Below are 22,442 nucleotides of genomic sequence, written 5' to 3'. Positions count from 1 at the left end.
TTCATTCAAATATTTTTCCCCCCTTTTCCTCAGGATCCTAGAAAACTTCTTTTCACAAGTGGTAAGTTGTTATTTATTGCTCTTTCTTAAAATTCAGGAACATTTTTTAAAATACGCATCATAAAATTGTATGACAGTTAGATGTATGTTGAAATATAATATATAGACGTTTGCATATCAGAACAAATATTAGGAAGAGTTCAAACATAAAGTTGCAATGACAACAAAGGGACAAGGCAAGTAGTTGGGGTTAAATAAAGAGCAAGAGTAAGCAAATGCATTTGTTTTTCATATGTTCTCTCAATGAAAGCAATATAATGCCATATGCTTATTGAGGACCTGCTTTGTGCACTCTGCTGTGGCAAGTGCTGTTGGAGATAATGCATGTGGAATAGGTTCCTGGCCTCAAGGTGCTGGAAAGGAACATCAAGCACTCTGAGCATCATTGTAGTTCTGATAATTCAGTACTTTAGTAGGATATTTTACAATTTTAAAACCCATAAAACAGAGGAGAAACAGTCATCAGTTATTTTTCTTGTAATGTGTCCTCTTTTTTACTTGTAATTTACTTTTTCTTCTGAAGCATGTTGTCCATGAAATCTCAGTCTAGACTGTTAATTTGTTATTCAAACCACATACGAATATCCAAACATTTACTGTGATTTTAGCAAAATTCATACCAAAATTCTTCTCTTTTCAACTTTACATTTATACTGAAAAAGGAGAAAACTGTATTTTGGAGGATTTTTTAGTACATATTCCAGGGATTAGGACTTGTGGGTAGTTGAGATGGATGAAGGCTTGGCTATAACACCCTACTAAGGATCAGACTTGTATGTATTATAGAACTGAGGCATGGCCCTGTCAAATGCATTATTTTTCTTTTCAATAATTTTATGATGAAAAAGAACAAGTAATCAGGTGCTTCCCCATCCATGTCACAATTATATGGATGGTTAGATTTATAAAATACTAGAGGCCTGGTGCAGAAGTTTGTGCACGGGTGGGGTCTGGCCCACCATCCCTAACAGCAGCCCATTGGGCTGGGGGGGAGGGGTTGTAGGCAGTTGGTGGCTGGCCCTGCCCCTGATTGGGGTGTTGGGGGCCGACTGGGGGCCAAGCCAGCTGGAGGCTGGAGGGGGGACGATCAGGGCCCAGATCAGACTAGTTGGCTTCTGCAGTGTGCGGCATAGCCACCAGTTGTTCTGGTCATTCAGGTCATTCTACCATTCCGGTCACTGGTCTTTATATATATAGATATTTTGTCTCTGGCTTATGGTATTTGCCCATTGCAAAGTATTTCACCTTTTTCTTTTTAGGAATGCAATTTAGTTTTGTTGACAACTTTGCTCATTGAAACATGGTTTTATTTAAGTCCTAAGAATTGCATGAGAAATTGAGGGGAGAAAAAGCAGAATCAATGTATTTTTTGGTTCATGTGGAATAATGTAAAAGAAGTAAATATTTTGATATTATTTTCTGTAGCACACAGCATAGTTGAAGCCTTGGAACATTTGTAATGTTTTAAAAAGCTTAGTTTACAAACATATAAAAAATGTTCTTAAATGATAAAGATGTTCCATTAAGATACTTAGTATAATTAATATGTCTATATAAACAGGTGATCTTTCCACCTATGCATGAAACTCCATCACCTCTGCTCTTTCCCAGAGATTTTCACGAGTGATGTTGGATTAAGTAGAGACGATACTTAAAAATATAAATTTCCTGGTTCCAGTCTAGAAAGTCTGTTGGGCTGGGACCTGGCAATGTGCTTTATTAATCTTCCTATTGACCTTGGGAGCTTCTGTTTTACCCGGATGGAGCATCTCAACAGACGTCTTGAGCATAACTTCTCACTGTCACCTACATTTGCCTACTCTCTTAGCTTACTGTCTTTTTATTACCTGGCCAACTCCTACGCAACTTTTAAATCTCAGCTGCCTTGCACAAATTCCACTAGGCAGAGCTGGCCTCTTCTTGGTCTAGGTTTCTAAAGATACATGGTAAAAATATTATGTTGTCAAATAATTTATTTCCTTACATATTGCTGTCTTTTCCACTTGAACATGAGCTTTTCCAGGGTGGGACAGTGCTGTCTCAAGGGCATGCCAAGGACCCAGGCAAATATTTTTGTGGAGTTTCTGTCAGTGCAAACCACATGCATCACCCAAAATCAGCATGTTAACATCATTTGGTGTCTCAGTCCACATCATTTAATGAAAGCAAACCATCCACTTCCCAGGGGTTCAGCTTGGAATGAGGGTGGGACTCCCCTAAGCATGAGTCTAGAGCTCCTTGGGTTTCTGATTGACCCCACTGAATAGAAGCAGGTAAGAGAACAAGGCAGAATCAAAGAATAGTAATGGGATAAGTGACATTGCTTTTTACAAATAGGCTTAATCTAGTTTTGTTTTACTAATACATCTCTGTCTAAAACTATTTTATAGCTATCTTTGAATTTTGTCAGGCATAATGCCTCGAAAAAATTTAGTTCCTGATGAAGAACTGCATACATGCTTCCAGCTGTTCTAGTGATAAAGAATTCTTTTTATTGATTGACTTATTTATTGGATTTTAATTTGTTTAATGTTACATAGTCTTTTCTCTATCTTTAAAATTTCTCAATGTAGCCTAGGTCTGAGAAATTAAGATTATCTTATAAAAAATAAAGGCAGTTCAAGTGACAGAAAATATGGTATTGACTCACTAAATTAATTTTTTTTTAATATTCGAAGAATTTAAGAAATAAAATAAATTTAAAAGATTAGATTACTCAAACATTTACTTAAAAGGTATGTACACATATAATAGCTTAATGAAAAAATGAGAAAATAAATAAATAGAATTTAGAATTTAGAATTTAGAACAAAGGAACTACCTATCACCAAATTTGGTAAATGCACAATATCCAATTTATATTAGAAAAACTCTCGTAAACAAATATAATTATGATTCTAGTTGGAAAGAACAGGGTAATAAATACAAGATGCTATATTGCTGACCACATCTGGATATGAATGAAAATTATCTCTTAGTTTCTTCTAGAAATGGCAGTGTAGTGAAATAATTCATTTAAAGGCTACAAATTAATGGATCTAATATGCATAGATAAAAAGCACTAAGAATAAACATTCATACATTTATTTTTTATTTTATTTTTTAAAAATATATATTTTATTGATTTTTTACAGAGAGGAGGAGAGAGGGATAGAGAGCTAGAAATGTCGATAAGAGAGAAACATCTACCAGCTGCCTCTTGCACACCCCCTACTGGGGATGTGCCCGCAACCAATGTACATGCCCTTGACTGGAATTGAACCTGGGACCTTTCAGTCTGCAGACCGACGCTCTACCTCTGAGCCAAACAGGTTTTGGCCGTACATTTATTTTTTATTTTTTTATACCTTTTTTTAATTAAATTATTATCTGTGTACATATTTTAACATCTCCCCACTCCCATATATACCCTCCCTCCCCAGAGTTTTGTGTCCATTGGTTGAACTTATATGCATATATATAAGTCCTTCGGTTGATCTGTTATCTCCCCCAGATCTCCCTACCCTCTCTGCTGTAATTTGACAGTCTGCTTGTTGCTTTACTGTCTCTATATCTATCTTTTGGTTCATCAGTTTATAATGTTCTTTATTATCCATGAATGAGTGAGGTCATATGGTGTTTCTCTTTCATTGACTGGCTTATTTCACTCAGCACATACATTTATTTTTTATGTTTTATTTTTACCAAATAAACAAGTATAGGTTTTGCTCCATAAGTTGAAGGACTCAAAGAGTTCACAGTATATTTCCACTTTGGCAAGTAACTTTGCCCAGTGAAGTTAGACTAACCCAATAATTTCCAACCTGTGCTTCCTGACTGTTGGTCTATGTGTAGGAATAGAGGCTAATATCCTCAGCTTTAGCTAAACTGTCATTTCAGGCTAGGTTGGGGTAACCTTTGATGTACCTCAAAAACACATAATGCTTAGCTCTCTTTTAGCACATAACACGCTTGTTACAATTACCTGTGTGTCTCATCTCCCAGACTAGAATGTAGAGCAGGATTCATTTTTTTCTCTGGTTCACTATAGGTGACCAGAAAATATTCACTGAAAGGATAAAAGACACTTGTTTAACTCTACTACTTGATGCATAGGCCTTCTCTACAATATCTTAGATAATTTTTTGGCCAGACTCTATTTGTTTAATTCCAGTGACCAAAAAAATCATAATTTCTTAAGATATCACCCAGCCCCTTCTTTTGGATCATTCTAATTGCAATATTTTTTTAATTGCTAGCTGTAAGTTTTTCTTCTTCATTGACCTGAAGTATGTTACCTTGTAAACTATAAACTCTGGCCTTTTTATACTTCCGGGAGATAGAAAAAAAAGATGAATTTTTTGCATTAAAAAGCATTGAATTGATTGACCCTAGTTTACAGATGGGATTCAGTGAGATCACAGTTTGGCCTAAGGGAAGTAACAGGGGTCATGATGCCAGGATAAACATACCATTGCTCAAGGAGTCTGGGGTGTCTAGTTCATCTTTAAATGACTGAGGTCAACTTGTCTTACCCTCTCTAAGTCTTTTGGATATGTTTTTCATCTTCTGTTGTAAAAGGAGTTCTCTAGTTAAATGTTTGAGGAAATATCTGTTCAAATTTAAACTGGTTTCTTGACTTGAGCATTTCTCAGAAACTTTAATACACTAATGTGCCCTGTGACTTCTCAAGGAATAGTTTTAAAATCCTTAAGTAATATATATTAATATCCCAAAGAATTAATGTTCCAATAATACACTTTGGAAATTGTGCCTCTATTTTAAACACTCTCAGTTTTTTCCCCCCTAGGTGTCCTCTCCATGAAGTGGTTTGCAAACATTCCATAATTAATCTTGACATGTTTAGAACCACATAGGAAATCTTATATGTAAACACAGCAGACATAGTGAATCTCTGTAATAATAAAATAATAAAATCACTATAAAGGCCTTCAGCCACAAATTTCACATTATGGAGCCACCTGGGATTCTGTCATTTATTTATTCATTTGGTCAAATAGGATCTATTTTAATTACTTGAAGCAAGGAAGACCTATTTTTTCTTAAAATTTATTGAATTATAATTGAAGTACATTAAATTATTCATATGTAAATTATGCTACTTTATTGGTTTTGACATATGTTTACACTTGTAAAATTATGACCAAAATTAGGGGAACAAACATATTATTCTAAAAAGTTTTTGTACCCCTTTATAATGCATCCTACCCTCTATCTATCCTAACAACTAATCTGCTTTCTATTACTAAAGAATGATTTGAATTTTCTCAAATTCTATGTAATAAAGAGATGATATGCAAATTGACCATCACTCTAACACAGAAGATGGCCACCCCCATGTGGTCAAAGATTGCTGCCCCCATGTGGACACAAGATGGCCAGCAGGGGAGGGCAATTGCGGGGACCAGGCCTGCTGGGGAGAGCAGTTGGGGGGAACCAGGCTGGCAGGGGAGGGTATTTGGGGGCAATCAGGCTGGCAGGGGAGCAGTCAGGCATTGATCAGGCTGGCAGGGGAGTGGTTAGGGGGTGATCAGACTGGCAAGCGGAAGTGGTTAGGGGCAATCAGGCAGGCAGTAGAGCAGTTGGGAGCCAGCTGTCCTGGATTGTGAGAGGGATCCCAGATTGGAGAGGGTGCAGGCTGGCCTGAGGGACCCCCCCCCACCCTCCCCTTGCACGAATTTCATGCACTCGGTCTCTGGTGTTATAAAAAAGGAATCATAGAGCTTATATTCTTTTGGATCTGGCTTTTTTTACTCAGCATAATAGTTTTGTGATTCATCTATGTTGTTGTGTATAAATCAACAATTCATGGTTGTTGCTGTGTATTTTACCACTGATTACTCTTCCAGGTACAGCTAATAATATTACAATTGTTTATCCATTCATCTGTTGATGAAGATTTGAGTTGTTTACAGACTTTAACTATTCAAAATAAAATGCCAATGAACATTTTTGAACCCATGTCTTTTGTGGATATATGTTTGTTTCTCTTGGGTAAATATCTTCAGAGTGGGAAGACGGCCATTTTGTAAGCATGCTGTTCTTTTTAAGTAGTATTTTTCTGAACTATTAGTTTTTTAGTGTAAACTAGTGCAGTTATCTTACCCCTAAGAAGTAAGTCCTCACCTGGGGCGATGGGAAGGTTGATGGGAAAAGAAGTGGAGAGAAGAGATGGTTTGGATTAGGCACATCATCAGGGAAAGGCAAGTGTGGTTTGGCTTCCAACTTTGTGTACTGGGAAGAGTAGAGAAAAGAGTACTAAAGATTTAATTATCCAAAGACTAAATCCCTTATTCCTCTTGTGGCCCTTTACATGTAGAAATTTATTTCTACTGAGATTTCTAAAATTTTTAAAGATCCTAACCCTCTGGAATCCTAATACAGTAATGTACTATATTGCTCTAATTTTGTACCCAGCTTTTCTGCTTCTGCTACAGTCCATGATAGCCTTTCTGTTTCATAGATGGTTCCTTGGCAAAACAGAGAAGTGGGGAGATGTCTATATTTTTGGAGACAGAATTATTTCATTAGCTTTTCTATGAAGATTTAACATGAAATCTCTCAGCTAGGACAGTTAGAAGTTACTGTTACTTATATGATTTTAAGAATAAATTAAGGTAATTTATAGATAGGCTTATTATATTTGGTAGTAAAAAGATAATATAGAATGAGAATATTTTGGTTTTAGCTCTTTTTGATATAGATATTGAACTACTCATTTTTAGACATGCTATATGAGCTAACAATAGATTTGTAATAATCTATCATGTCAATATTAATTTTAAAAACTAACATATTTGCACATTTAAAAATGTTATATCATATCAGAAGGGCTGATTTCAGCAAGTTTTCATACTAGAAGAAATATTTCTGCAAGTGTTCTGAAAACACCAGCTCTGTGATTCTTTTTCTTGAATTCCAATATTTTCTGTTTTATACTTTAAGTTGTGGCTTTTAGGAATTTTTACATTTTCTTTAACATTTTTAAAATATTCATTCTAGATAAGAAGCCTAGAAGAAATTATTTGAAATTGAGATGGAAGGAGCTCCTAGTTACATTAAAGAGGGGAGAGAGAGTAGGTGTTTCGTGCCATGGTAGGGACAACCAAATCAGTAGGGTGCTGAATATCAATCATGTACCAAGTATTAATTACTAACAGTTAATATGTATGTACCTGTAGAATTTTTGAAAATACAAAAACAAACCCTCTATTAAAGGTAGAAAGGACTATTTTGTATTAAGTTCTTTGAAATTGTGCTAATTTTAAAAAGTGCTCTTTTGAGAGAAGCATACAAAGGAGGTATCTGATTTGAATCGGGCTTCCCTGGGAGCAGCATAATACTTTGGATGTTAAGGCAATGATTTTTGTACTTTTTTTCCTCTCAGTATGACTTACGTTAACATGTACTTACGTACATTTTTATAGTTCCTGGCCTGACAGGCGTCTTAATGGTATTGGTGCTGTTCCTGATGATTACAGCTTCTACGTACGCTATCCGGTGAGTGTCAGAGGCATGGCCTCAGTATCTGTGGGTCAGATTATTTCATTTTCTTCAGGTTATCTTCATTTTCATGTGTAGAAAAACTCTTCCTTAACCAGAATGCTTAGCCAGTGTAGTATTCGTATGAATAGACTATTGTGGGTAACTAAGAGTGATGTAAAGCCATTTCTATATCCATCATTTCATGTTTTGGAAAAAGAGAATCTCTGTTTTGGTCAAATAGTCTAGGTTGGTAAAGAATTGTGTATGGAGACTTTTTAAACTAAGGAAATCTAAGTTCTTCAGGGGCATTCTTCCTGGAGAATTGTGTGTCTATGAGACATGGAATTGAATTCAACATGTATGCGCAGGAACATAGCAATTAAAATTGGTTTACAACTCATTTCCTGCTTATGAGTTTGTTTTTGCTGTAATTTAATGTAATATTCCAAACAAAGCTTTGGAGAAATAGTTGACATCTGCTAAAATAATCAGAAATATCTGCATTCACAGTATTTTTCTAGTTACGAGATTTTGAGCAATTGCAGACACACATTTTTATGAACACTTTCATATGTTCTTTCTGGTGGGTACATCTGTTTTACACAATATTTTACAGTATCTTATGTTACTGGTGAAACTTCTTGCTTAAGAAAGCAAAAAGAAGAAACTATATAATCTTCAAAAGTTGTCATTCTAATTGTTTTTTTTAAATATGCATTTTATTTATTTTTTTTACAGAGGAAGGGAATTGGGATAGAGAGTTAGAAACATCAGTGAGAGAGAAACATGGATCAGCTGCCTCCTAGAACCTCTACTGAGGATGTGCCACAAGTAAGGTACATGCCCTTGACTAGAATCGAACCTGGGACCTTTCATTCTGCAGGCCAACACTCTATCCACTGAGCCAAATCAGTTAGGGCTCATCCTAATTGTTGAGGTGTTGAATTTAATGGAAACACACACACACACACACACACACACACACACACACACACACACACACTTTGAAAGAAATTGTCTCCCATACCATGCTCAAATGAGTCTGTCTTTGCACTTCTGCACACATCTATGCTCACAAACGTACACCTCAAAATCTCACAAGCAAACTCACCAATCAGATTAACACTATAAACTTCCTGGTGTTATGTCTGTATACTTCATTCTTCCTGCTTTTGCTCACTCATGCCCCATGTCATACATCTACCAAAATCACTCTTTTTCTCTCCCTTTCACACTGTCTTTTCAAGTCTGCATTTTACCAAAATTGGACCATTTTATTATATTATATGTGCTATTTTAAACTTGCTTTTTCTTAAATCTTGTTATGAGCATTTTTCTCTTTACTAACGGCACAGCATATTACCAAATACACATACATTACTCTCCCAGCCCTCTATCATTGTATGTTTCAGGTTGATTCCATTTTTTTTTTTCAGTATTTCAATTGTGAGACAAACACACTCTCTGTAAGTCTTTGCATACTTTTTAATTATGTCCTATGGAAAAATTCTTAGATGGTGAATGGCTGAGTCAATTGGTAAGCCCATTTTTGTGACTTTTTATAAGACTTAAAAACCACCTTACAGAAAGACAAATCTCTAACATTTGTGCAGCAGGGTACCAATTTTGTGGGAAAGATTTAATTTTAGTTAGGTCAATAATTAAAAAACTTACTTTTTCAGGTTTAGGGGCTCTTGAAGAAAAATTAGGGTATCTAACATATTTACTTATAAGAATAAAGTATGTAAATGTCCTATATCTAGAAAAAAAATCCTTAATTGAGAGATAGTGTTGTAGAAAGGAATATAAAGATCAGCTTCTGTTCTCAACTAAGCCTTTACATAAATAACTTGGTGACTGTGTCTTCATTGTTAATGTTTTCATTTGTTTAAAAGAGATTATAAAGCTCTGCTTTTCTTTAAGCTTCTTTGTGAGAATCATGAAATACTTAAATAGATCATGGAGATAATCTTTTACCTTTTCTCTTTACTAGTAAGGAAATAAAACATTAGAGAAATTAGGTGAATAAATATGACTTCACTATTTGATTTCTGGCATTTAAGGTAGTCTAATAATTCACCCAATGGTTCAATTGTTAATATAAGTAATATATTCTAACAAAGAACAATAATACAAACATATTTTCTCATCTCGAGAGACTTAGAAATGGCAGTTGTTAAATCTGACCTCTCATTAGAGTTAACTAAAAGTCAACTTTCTTTTTGAATGAAAAATTATAAAGGCCAGAACTGAGTTCATACTTACAGTGAAATATGAGATACATTCCTATGAAAATTATGAAACCGCCAAAGTGATGTTTTTAATTTCTTTAAAGGATGGCATTATGATAAGAAATAAAACATTTAGAATTATTAAATTCTAAATTAAACATTTAGAATTATTAGAAAGAAGGCAACAACAAATTATCATTACTTCCAGAAAGGTAGGTATAATTGCCTAGCCAGAAAACTCAAGAGAATTATGGAAAAAAAATTTTATATAAACTAAAAGAGTTAAAATGGGTAAATGATTACAAAACATATATTTAAAAATAGCTCTTATATAATAGCTATTATAAGTTTGAAAACTGAGTAAAATAAAAAGATAGCACTGATAATTTTAACATAAATAAAATATCTACAAATAATTTTATGAAGAAACTAAGTGAAAGTTATATAGAAAAAACACAACCTCACTGAGAGAAATCAGTAGAGATTTGAATAAAGACTATATAACCTAAAGATGCAGTTCTTCCTCAATTGTTTTATAAATTTGTTGCAATTCCAGTCAAAATCCAAGATAGGTTATGCTGTTTGCTTATTGAATTTAACAAAGTGATTCTAAAGTTCATCTGAGGGAATATCTAAGCATGTGTTCCAAAAGAGGAATAAAAGGGGGTATGTGGCTTACTAAACATTAAAATTATAAAGCTTCCTTAACTATAGAACTTGCAAAAATAACCAAGACATTGAACCAATGATAGAGATGATAGAAAGCCTTGTTAAGACACTTTGTTTTGTATAAGAACCTACTAATAAAGGTGCCATCACAAACTTATGATGAAAATAAAGAGTAAGTGAATGAAATTCAACATAACTTAGTTAACTATTAAAAAATGACAACATTAAAATTTTAATGGACAAGAAAAATATTGAAAATATCTGACTTTCAAAAAATAGGTAAACTAAAGCCGTGTTTCCCAACCTTCTCTCATGATGAGAATCACCTGGTGGAGTTGTTGAAACACAGATTCCTGAATCCCAACTAAGAAGTGCTAAACTAGAATTTTTGGGAACATATAGGTAAAATTGTATACTTAACTAGTGCTCTAAGACAGATTTTATATACAGAGCACTAAGTTAGGTATGCAATTTTACCTATATGTTCTCAAAAATTCTAGTTTAGCACTTCTTAGTTGGGATTCAGGAATCTGTGTTTTAACAACTCCACCAGGTGATTCTCATCATGAGAGAAGGTTGGGAAACACTGAACTAAAGCAACACATGTTATAAAATATGAAATGTAACATGTTATTTGACAAATTATTATAGTTAAATGGAACTAGTACAGTCTTAAATTTTGAATAGTGTACTCATAAAAATTAAGGAAAATTCACTATAGAAATGGATAATTATTATGAATTGATAAGTAATAGAAGAATTAAAAGTGTATAACACACAAATGAAATAATTCCACTTACACAAAATAATGAAAACTTATAAAGTGGAAGATGGGTTTGAAGAAAAAGGAACTCCTAACGTTGGATTTGTAATTGATAAACATGTTTTCAGAGAGCAATGGACAATGTGTATCAAAAACATTGCATATGTGTATCTTTGATCTAGCAATTCCACTCATAATTATGAAAGAATTAGATATGTGCAAAAGGCATATGTGACAAGGTTGTTAGTGACCTTGTTTGTGATAGCAGAAACCGAATTAAGTAAGTGTGAATCAGTTGGCCATTGCTTACGTCAAGAGTTTTAAAAGGATCTGGGGGTTGAATCAGAATCCTCTCAGAAGTTTTTACAAATATCTTCCCTCCACCACTAAGATTCTAATATAGTAATATCTTCCCAGACATATGAAATAAAGTAACTGTTAGTTGTTGTTTTTTTTACTTGTCTCAAACATTCTATAGATTGTGTTATTCAGGCTCTTTGTTTTCCTGCAGGACAGAAGCACCAAGGTTGTACATTGTCCAGAAAACGAATATAAAACTTTAATGATCATTTACTTAATTCCTCTCAATTTGAATTTTCTTTAAACTACTCTAAATATTTATTGTAATAGGAATATTAGTTGTTTTCGAAGTCATTTAAAAATTGAGACTATCTATAGAAAGGACAGCAAATAGACATAGGAGCTGAGTATAACTGCTCCTTAGCCTTACATCATATCTTTAAAGTAAACGTTATTTTAACTTTTTCATGTCTTTATTTCAAATACAAAAATATGATAGTGTTATGTATAATTTTTGCCAGTTGTCTTTGCATGGTATGTAAGTCCTTTGACATAATAGGTAAATCTCAGATGAACTCATATTTGAACTTTCAATTGTGACATGTTTGAAATGCACACTCTTTTCAGTGAGATGAAATATGAAGTGGTATTGAAACTAAGTTATTTGTGTTCTTTTTCAGAGTTTCTAACTATGATATCTTCTGGTACACTCATAATCTCTTCTTTGTCTTCTACATGCTGCTGATGTTGCATGTGTCAGGGTAAGTTATAAAAAATATTTTTTTAAAGCCATGTGTGTCTAAAAATGGGGTAATGAAAGAAAGATACATTTGCAGGAACTTTCATTGGGAGTGGTAAATTATTTGGTTACTTAGAATTGAGGGTAGTGTCAAGAATGGAAGAAATACCTTTATTTTTAGCATAGCATGTTTAATGGAACTAGTATAAAACTATATTAAAATTGAGAAACAGAGTTACTTTTCCCTTGGTGTTATAATTTTTAAAGCCCCTGTAGCTACATCCTGATAACTTTTTTTTTAAAAGAAAATAAGAGGTAAAGAGTTTCCAGAAGATATTTTAGTATTAGAATTTCCAGAAATTCCTTATGTCTCACTGCTGTGGAATTTGTAATGATGGAGTTACCAGTTTTTAGTTTTAAAAGGCCTAGAGGCAATAATAGTTGTAGCGAGCCAAAGATTTACAATGACCAAAGACAAGGATGTGTCAAAACACCAGAAAATCACGCAGGGGAAAAAAGAAAGTATCCTAAGCTTGTGGCAAAGAATATAACCCAACTATTCTGAAAAGTATGTGGACCCAAGCAGTGTTCTCAAAAGTGCTTGAAATAATCCACTAGGTCAGAGGAAGAAAATGATAATTTTTGTGTCTGTATATGTCTGCATGGTCACCAGAATGGACTTTGGATTTGCTTCAACACTCACACCAATATGACACAGTGGGCCATTGTCTGGTGACAGAGTCACTTCATGTAGCAGAAGGATGCGTGGCAGGCAACACAGAATGTCAACAGGATAATGCCAGGTGCCTTTCAGTGGGAGTCTCTATTATTGTTCAGAAACCATTTTTCATCTCTTCTCTCTTAGCCCCAATGTGGTAACTCTGTTTTAAGATGACAAGACCATATGGATAGACATGGACTACTTTGCCTTAGATAAGGCTCACATTCTGCAGGAAACAGTATCTTGGTAAAAGCCCAGGTCTCCTCAAGGGATGCCTTCAGTTGCTAGAACACACTGCACATACAAAGCTGAGGTTGGGAGTCCTAAAATGATTTTATAATTCACTCACAGTCCTTCTGGTCCAGATGCATCCCACCAATAATAAATGTGTTGCCTGGTACACATCTGGCATTCTCCATTTATCTTAATCTCAGATGTTCCCAGGGGAAGTGTTGGAGAATGGTTCAGATCTGCTGTTAATTCTTTCTTCAGAGTGTTTTGTAGTGTACTTTGTCAATATAGGTCATATTCATAAATTGTATATTATTGTATATCCCCACCCCCCCCTCCTCCCTGATTTTGCAGATCACTGTTTTAGAAAGCAGTATTATACGGATCTCTGCCTCATAGGTCCTGGTTTGGTTTGTTCTGTACCATGGATCTAGACCATATAATTGCAGAGCATCAGAAACATAGCCACACATTGTAATCCCGATTTCCAGATAGCCATTTCTGCCACAAGGAATGGCCAATGGGAGTTTTTTTCCTTTGTAAGGATAACATCCTGTGGAGAATTTGGATACAAGGAAAGCCCTTGGTAGAGAAAATCTGCTTTATATTCTGTTCTTTAAGTGGTCTGTTTGCCTTCCCAGAGCTATTATCATAAAATGGACTAGGAGCAAGCAGATGCTACTAATGAACAGTAATTGAAAACAATTACATAGTGCCAAGTATAAATTCAAAATGATTTAGCTGCTTTATCTCATTAAAGACCATGATATTTTTTAAGGGTAAATCATGCAAACCCCCCCTTTACAAGTGGGAAAACTGAAGTTTAGAGAGAGTAAGTAACTTGTGGAAGTTTACTCAATGATGAACTCTGGTTTTAAATCCTGACATTCTGACTCAATAACTTATATGTTTTTTTTCTTTTTCTTTTTTTTTTCTCTTCACTATTAGGAGAGCTTAGTACTTCTGAGAATTTGGTCTTAGATTAAAAAAAAAAAGGGTTAATATCTAGATTTATCTCAGATTGTGATCTCTCTTTCTCACACACACAATATATAACAGATTAAGAAAAATGTAGTTATTTGTTATTATAATTATTTTTTTAATTAAATTATTATCTGTGTTATTATCTTACCATCCCCCCCCATACATACCCTTCCTCCCCAGAGTTTTGTGTCCATTGGTTGTACTTATATGCATGTATACAAGTTCTTCGGTTGATCTATTATCTCCTCCAGATCTCCCTACCCTCTCCGCTGTAATTTTACAGTCTGTTTGTTGCTTTACTGTCTCTATATCTATCTTTTGGTTCATCAGTTTATAATGTTCTTTATTATCCATAAATGAGTGAGGACATGTGGTGTTTCTCTTTCATTGACTGGCTTATTTCACTCAGCATGATGTTCTCCAATTCCATCCAGGTTGCTGCAAATGATGAGAATTCCTTTTTTATGGCAGCATAATATTCCATTGTGTAGATGACCATAGTTTTTTGATTCAGTCATCTGCTGACGGGCACCTAGGCTGTTTCCAAATTCTAGTTATTGTAGATTGTGCTACTAGAAACACCAATCAGAAAGGATATATGTACCCCTATGTTCATAGCAGCACAATCTACAATAGCTAGTATTTGTTATTATAATTTATGCATTCTTTGGCCTTTATGTTATACTAAGTTAAAACTCTGGAAAAAAAACAAAACACGCCTGTTTTCTTGCAGTTCAAAACAGAGTCGCTTTTTAAAGGTTCAGAAGTTCAAACAGACAAATTTAAATAGATTATATTGAGAGTTCTTTTTCCATTGTTTTTGAAAATTAAGGAAGGCATAGTTAAATTTTGTTTTTATTTTTTTGCAGAACAATGGTAATGAATAGAAAGTGATTTTATACAAAGAAATAATTAAAGGACTCTATAGGCTGAATTAAATGTAATTATACCAACTGAAGTAATAGTTTTTTACATATTACAGTAGAAATGAAAAAATTATCCTAATTCTAAAATAAATGTTATACAATAAAAACACAATACTATGAGCATTCTAGAGTGAAGATTTTTAAATGAAGTTTAATTTTAAAGTATAATTAACTAATAAAATTATATTATTTACAGTATACATTCTTTAAAGATAAATAAAATATACAGTTTTATGATTATACATATGTGTTCTGAAATTATTACCACAAGCAAATGAATTAACACATTCATCACATCACACAGTTTTTTTTAATCGTGTGTGTGTGTGTGTGTGTGTGTGTGTGTGTGTGTGTGTTTCTTTTTTTTCTGGTGAGAATGCTTAATATCTGCTCCATTAGAAAACTTCAAGTATACAATATAGTGTTATTAACTATAGTCACCATGCTGTACATTAGATCCTCAGAATTTGTTCTTATTACTAAGAGTTGATTGCCTATAAAGCTTATTTTTGAATAAAAGCTTCTAGTGCATGACAAACTATTGATAAGTTGTGCAGCTTTCTCAAAATGGACATTTCTCAAAAAAATTTTTTTTCATTGCTAAAGGCTCTTTCTGTAAGTAAATATCTTGAATTTATTAACCTCTGTGCCAATTTTGAAGACTTACACATATCTTTACCTATGAAATATCGTGATAACTTAATTCTTTAACTTTTGGTTACATGAGTAAAGTGCAGTTATTCAAAACGGATTACTTGGATTTATATTGAGATTCCTATTAAACAGTATAATTTAAATTTGAACAGGAAATCACTGTTTGCTGATCACTTATTCTTTTTTTTTTTATCAATATGCTCAGTACTATAATAATATAGAATAACAATTTCATGTGTGATCTTTAACTTCCCAACATTGGTAATTAGTTTGAAATTTAAATCAATCAGTTGAAATAGCTAAAGATAACTTTACACTAAACATTTTACATCTGTAAACATTTTCTTTTCAAGAATTCTATAATTTAGGGCATTGAAGGATCAATGTGGGTTAGAAATTTTAGAAAATTTTATGCTTTAAGGATGAAGCGATTAGAAATTTGCTGATTTTCCTACCTAAGCAGCAATTGCTTCATATGATTTTCTAAGGTCACTGTTATTTTCAGAGAATCTCAAATTTTGAAGGAAGCTTAAAGGATATCTTAACCAAGACTCTATGAATCTCCCCTACAACATGTCTAAGCCAATATTTTGAAGAGTCCATTCTGTTTTTGGGAAGCTGTAATTTTCACAAAGTTCTTTATCTTTTGAACCATAATTTAATTTCTAGATAGATTTAAAAAAATCTATAACCCTAGAGGCTATGGAAACTGAATCACTCTCCTCTAAATTCTGTTCATTTGTTTCTTGCATGATGATATTTCAATCTCATCATTATTATAAAGGTGTTTGTTTGAATGTATTAATAGTAAAAATTCATTAAGCCCTTATCATATATCTTTAAATCCTCCCAACAACTTTGGTAAAATCTGCTGCTGTTGCTGCTGTGGTTATTCCTGTGAGAGACCAGAGGCAGTGACAGGTGAAGTAACTTGCTAAAACTCATGGCAATTAGGAAGAGCTTGGGTGTGACCCCAGGAATCCGATTTCTAAGCTCACCTTTCTAACCCACTACATCATGCTAGCTGCAGTTTGCCACTGCTTCCTTGTATCGCTTTTAAATACATATTTTGTTGATTTCAGGGATAGGAAGGGAGAGGTAGAGAGAGATAGAAACATCAGTGATAAGAAAGAATGATCATTCAGCTACCTCCTGCATGTGCCCCATTCGGTATTAAGCCCACAACAGAGGCATGTGCCCTGACTGGGAATCTAAGCATGACCTCCTGGTTCATGGTTGACACTCAAACACTGAGCCACACTACCCAGGCCCTGTATTACTTTTAAAGCTGGGAACACAACTGAATGCAGGCTGTTTTGGTATGTTATCTGATGTTTGCTAAGTGGAAGTCTTACCTTCTTTGTTCCAAATATTTCATTCAGTAATATTTAAGATATGTGATTATTTGTGCCCTAGGGTTCAACTACTTTGCTGTTACTTATGTTTTAGATGTTTTCTTCATTATTTATAAGCCAATCAATTGTATGACACTCTAAAAACACACATTTTATATGCACTAAACCCAGATGTTACTTTTCAATGTTCAAATAGATCTTTTCAAAGTACATTAATTTTCTTTTTTTTAATTCTTTTTTTTTAAAGGTCAAGACAATTTAAAAAAATATATATTTTATTGATTTTTTTACAGAGAGGAAGAGAGAGGGATAGAGAGTTAGAAACATCGATGAGAGAGAATCATCGATCAGCGGTTTCTTGCACAACCCCCTACTGGGGATGTGCCCGCAACCACGGTACATGCTCTTGACCAGAATCGAAGCTGGGACCCTTCAGTCTGCAGGCCGATACTCTATCCACTAAGCCAAATTGGTTTCGGCTACATTAATTTTCTTTTTCAAAAGATCAGAATAGCATGGCCATTAAACAACACAGTACTGAATAGCTGCAAGACCTTGACAGATAATGTTTTCTATTTTTTATCTAGTAGACAGGCTCAATAAAATCACCTACATCATAGAGTTATCTTAGGTTTATATAAGTAAATGAAGAAATGTAGGCAGAATACACACATACTCAGAAAATACTAGTAGGAAAATAATTATACTTGTACCAATGCTAATAGCTGTATAAGAAAAGAAACTCCACAGTTAACTGTTTGAAAAATCAGTTTATTTTAATTCTTGAAAAAGACATAATAATTTTTTATATTTTTGTTGAATTATTTTGGGTGACACTGGCTTAAAAACCATGCAGGTTTCAAGTGTAAAATTCTATAACATATCATCTGCATACTGTATCATGTACTTATCCCCAAAGTCAAGTCTCTTCCCAACACCATTTACCACTCCTTTGCCCACTTTCACCTCTCACTACCCCCCTTTCCCTCTGGCAATCACCATACTTTTGTCTGTGTCAGTTTATTTGTTTTTTTTTTTAAATCCTTTCCATCATTTTCATCCAACCTCCCAGCCCCCTCTCCTCTGACAACTGTCAGTCTGTTCACTGAACCTATGAGTCTGTTTTTATTTTGTTTGTTAATTTTGTTGAGCAGATTCCTCATATAACTGAAATTACATGGTATTGCCTTTCTCTGACTGGCTTATTTTACTTAGCATAATACTCCCCAGGTCCATCCATGCTGTATGTAGCAAAAAATGAGATTTCCTTCTTTTTTACACCTGAATAGTATTCCATTGTGTAAGTGCACCACAGCTTTTTTATCTGCTCATCTACCGATGGGCATTTGGGCTGCTTTCAAATCTTGGCTGTTGTTAAGTGAAATAAGTCAGTCAGAGAAAGACAAATACCTTATGATTTCACTTATAAGTGGAATCTAAAAAAAAAACACACACAAAAAAAAACACACACAAAAAAAACACCCCAAAGTATAATAATAACTGAAATATAAATAGACTCATAGGTGCAGACAACAGTCTGACAGCTGTTAGAGGGGAGGGAGATTGTGGGGCTGGCTGAAAAAAGGTGAAGCAATTAAGCAAAAACCAATAACTTACGGACACAGACAATAGTATGATAATCACCAGAAGGAAAGGAGGAGACAGATCAAGAAGTGGGGGGATAAATGGTGATGGAAGGAGACTTGACTTGGGGGGGGGGTGAACACACAATACAATATACAGATGATGTACAATATTATAGAATTGTACACCTGAAACCCCTATAATTTTCTTAACCAATGTCAACCCAATAAATTCAATAAAAAAAAGAGAAAAAGGAGAATAATTTGTATAATATCGTTAGGTCTCAAAATTCAGTTGATTTTTAACCATATATGTTTATCTTGGGATTTGCAAGACAGCTTCCTCCTGAGGAATTTTTTTCTTCTAATTTTTAACACATCTTTCTAAGAGGTTGCTATATTATAAAGACATTTCAATTCATAAGACATCAGGGGGGAGAAGAGCCAAACTGTTCTCTCTTTCTGGACATGAATATAATTGAATTTTTCATTTGAAAAATCTCATCATACTGATAAAAAGGATATTGGAGGGAAAAAGGATATTATGAATGTCACAGAGCCTCAGCCTAGAGAACCTAACCCTATTCCTTTCAAAGTTATGTGAAGGGAATACATTGTACATGAGATTTGGCACTCTAACCTCGCAATCTTACTGTCATCAACACTCCCACTGGCTTTAGATCTGCAGTGCTTTGTGGGTAGTAACTATTTCATTTTTGTATTTACACAGTGAGAAATTTTAAGGTGATAATTCTGAAAAAGACAAAAGGAAGGCCCTTCTCAAATGTATGAATGACAGTGAGAGCCAAATAATAGTGTAAATAATTTCTTGTGTCAGATCTCCTGGGCTTCTCATAAATGATTACCTGGACTATTCCTTAAAACAGAACTCTCTGCCATTTGGGATTACTTACTGGCAAGAGTTTGTTTTAGAGCATGATTTATATTCTACTTGAATCACTTTGTCTAGGGGAATTTTAAAGGAATGGTTTTCTACGTGCATGTTTCTAAAAAATATGTTCCTTAAGCGAGGGGAACACAGTGGGCAGCCTTTGTCAACATTCATGAACCAGAGGTACTGTCAGCTTCATAGGAGTCAAGCCTCAGGAGTTAACTAGGTTTAGACAAATATTTATGAGGATAGGCTCCTTGTAGGCTCTGAATGGATCCTAGGAGGTGGAAATTAAGAATATACTATTGTAGGGCAGAGGTGTTCATGCAATATAAGCAAGTGTTAACAGTTGCTGATTCCCAAGTACCTTCTCTTTTAGAAGCCATTTGCATTATGGGCTCTTATCTTTCACATGGATATGGCAGGAGAGACTTGTGTGAGCTTCCTACTGGGAAAAGGCACCTGCTCTTCCTTATGGCATCAAATGGGAACTTGGTGAAGCCCAGGGTTGTATGTTAAATAAATTCTATTCTAGTCCTGCAGTAGAAAAATTTCTTTCCCTATATTTTCTATTCAGTTTTCTTTTCTTTGCCTCCTGATTTGAAGTAACTGCATGATTAGTTGTTCAAGGCCAAGACTTCTGAGAATGAAATGGGATACTGTTAATTAAGCTGTGGATATGGATAAACCTGTACCTATGGTTATTCTAGCTATTCCTAGGCATAGAGGAAAGTCCAAGGGAGGCTAGTGGGCTGCTTTTAAGGTAGGCCTAGAGACAGGAACACAAAAGGAGACATCGCCCTGACCAGTTTGGCTCAGTGGATAGAGCGTCAGCCTGTGGACTAAAGGGTCCCAGGTTCGATATTGGTCAGGGCATGTACCTTGGTTGTGGGCACATCTCCAGTATGGAGTGTGCAGGAGGCAGCTCATCGATGTTTATCTCCCATCGATGTTTCTAACTCTCTCTCCTTCTCCCTTTCTGTAAAAAATCAATAAAATATGTTAAAAAATAAAATAAAATACTTAAAAAAAAGAAAGAAAAAGAGACATTACCTCAAATATTCTAAATGGGTATTTGGGAGTCCAGAGCCTTAAAATAATAGACAAGGTAGATATGCCTAGTTTTGTCCTGCTTTAGAGATTGTAATTGGATATCCTTTAACAAGGTAGACAGAACATTGAGGATTTTCATGCCCATGATTATGGCTAAATCTTTTGTATACCATCCATCACTTATAGATGATGTCTTCTGAATACTTTCTAGATGCTTAATTTCTGATACATTGACATAATTATTATAAATTTGATGTCCCTTATTTCTACCATGAAGTTGTATTGCTTCAATAGAGTATGTGTTTTCAACTTGGATTCATAATCTCTGGGAATTATTTAATGGATGCAAGGAATCCATGGATTTATGAAATACAAACACATATACACTACATATATGTGTATACCTTTATATGATTAAGATATATTTATATATTCTCAATAATATATATATTCTCAATTCCCAAAAGTGTATGTCTCCTACTGGGGATCTAGCCCACAATCCAAACATGTTCCCTGTCTGAGAATCAAACCATGACCTCCTTGTCAACACTCACACTGGACAGGCTATAATAGTTTCTTAAAATGTACAACCTCATCATGGCACTTAATTAAGTTATTAATAAAAATAACAGTAAATTACATTTATATGATATTTTTTTTAGCTCTATAGTTCTTCTTTATAATTTGGAAATAATAATTAAAAGGCTAGATTCTGGGCTAGAGCCAATAAAAATACAGTGGAAGAGCCACTCTTATCAATATTATTTATTGCCACACTGTGTCTTTGTATGTCTTCATTCAGAGTACAGATTTCCACACCTTTTCAAGTCTGTTACAAGCCTCAGAAGGTACTTGCCATTGCTACCAACGTAAAATAAGGATAGAATGGGAATTGCATAAGAAAAAAGAATAAACCTGCATATATACTGCTTGAAAATGCCCAGAGGAAAGATCAGTTCACATAAACATCTTATACCTGGAAGTGCAGAATATTATACACTACATAAAAGCTTAGGTAAAAGGGAGAAAGACGGGTTATAGCTGATGCTTTAATTGAGCAGTGGAAAATTCCAGTGTTCTCTTCTGCGTACTCTTATCATGTATCTGTGAGTTCCAGTGTGGAAGAGAAAACACAGCAGAGTGATGTATCCTAGATGAACTAAAGTGTTTTTGGGGTAGGGATGTTTTTGCTTGTCTTTATCACTTGAATCCCTTTCACAAGTCATCACTCACTCAGTATTTGCTGACTTGGAATTCTATAATTGGATTTTAGCTAGGAATGTGTTGTCCTTTTATGCCCTCCCAATTTTCTCCAATTCTTATTGCAGATAGTAATCTTACCTAATAATAAACATATACATTGACCATACCTCTGGTACACCACCACCCAATCAGAAGTGATATGCAAATTAACCCAACAAAGATGGCAGTTAATTTGCATACACTGGCACTGAGTGACTGGGGCAGGATGCAGGCATTCTGCCCTACCCCCAGACTCTCAGGGCCTCTGGGCAGCAAAGGAAGGCAGGGCTGGAGCAGAAAGAGGCCTCCCGGGGACCTGAGTGGAAAGGGGCTGGGCCAGGGTGGAAAGGCAGTGCTGGCAGCCAGGGAAAGGAAAGCCCATTCTAGCACAAATCGTAGTGCATTGGGCTTCCAGTAAAAAATAATCTGTGTGGTTTTTAAGTGTAACTTAGATTTCCACTTTGGGACTGTCACTTATATTTAGTGTTATTTAGGTAAGGTTATTATGGCAACTAGTATATCATCTTCAGTGTTAGAGGAATTAGCTATTATGT

General features: G+C 34.6%; 1 protein-coding gene across 3 annotated transcripts in view; it reads left to right on the top strand.

The window, feature by feature from the left end:
- Positions 1-22,442, top strand: part of NOX4 (NADPH oxidase 4) — a 143,418-nt gene that overhangs the window by 31,844 nt on the left and 89,132 nt on the right. For all 3 annotated transcript variants that reach the window (XM_036427453.2, XM_036427454.2, XM_036427452.2), the window contains exons 6-8: positions 34-61; positions 7,488-7,560; positions 12,189-12,269. In XM_036427453.2, the coding sequence (XP_036283346.1) occupies positions 34-61; positions 7,488-7,560; positions 12,189-12,269 (182 nt within the window). The remainder of the gene's footprint in view (positions 1-33; positions 62-7,487; positions 7,561-12,188; positions 12,270-22,442) is intronic.

Source organism: Pipistrellus kuhlii, unplaced genomic scaffold (genome assembly GCF_014108245.1).
Source record: "Pipistrellus kuhlii isolate mPipKuh1 unplaced genomic scaffold, mPipKuh1.p scaffold_m20_p_9, whole genome shotgun sequence".
Lineage (NCBI taxonomy): Eukaryota > Metazoa > Chordata > Mammalia > Chiroptera > Vespertilionidae > Pipistrellus > Pipistrellus kuhlii.
The sequence above is the reverse complement of the archived record's forward strand: the minus strand, read 5'-3'. Positions and strand labels throughout refer to the sequence as shown.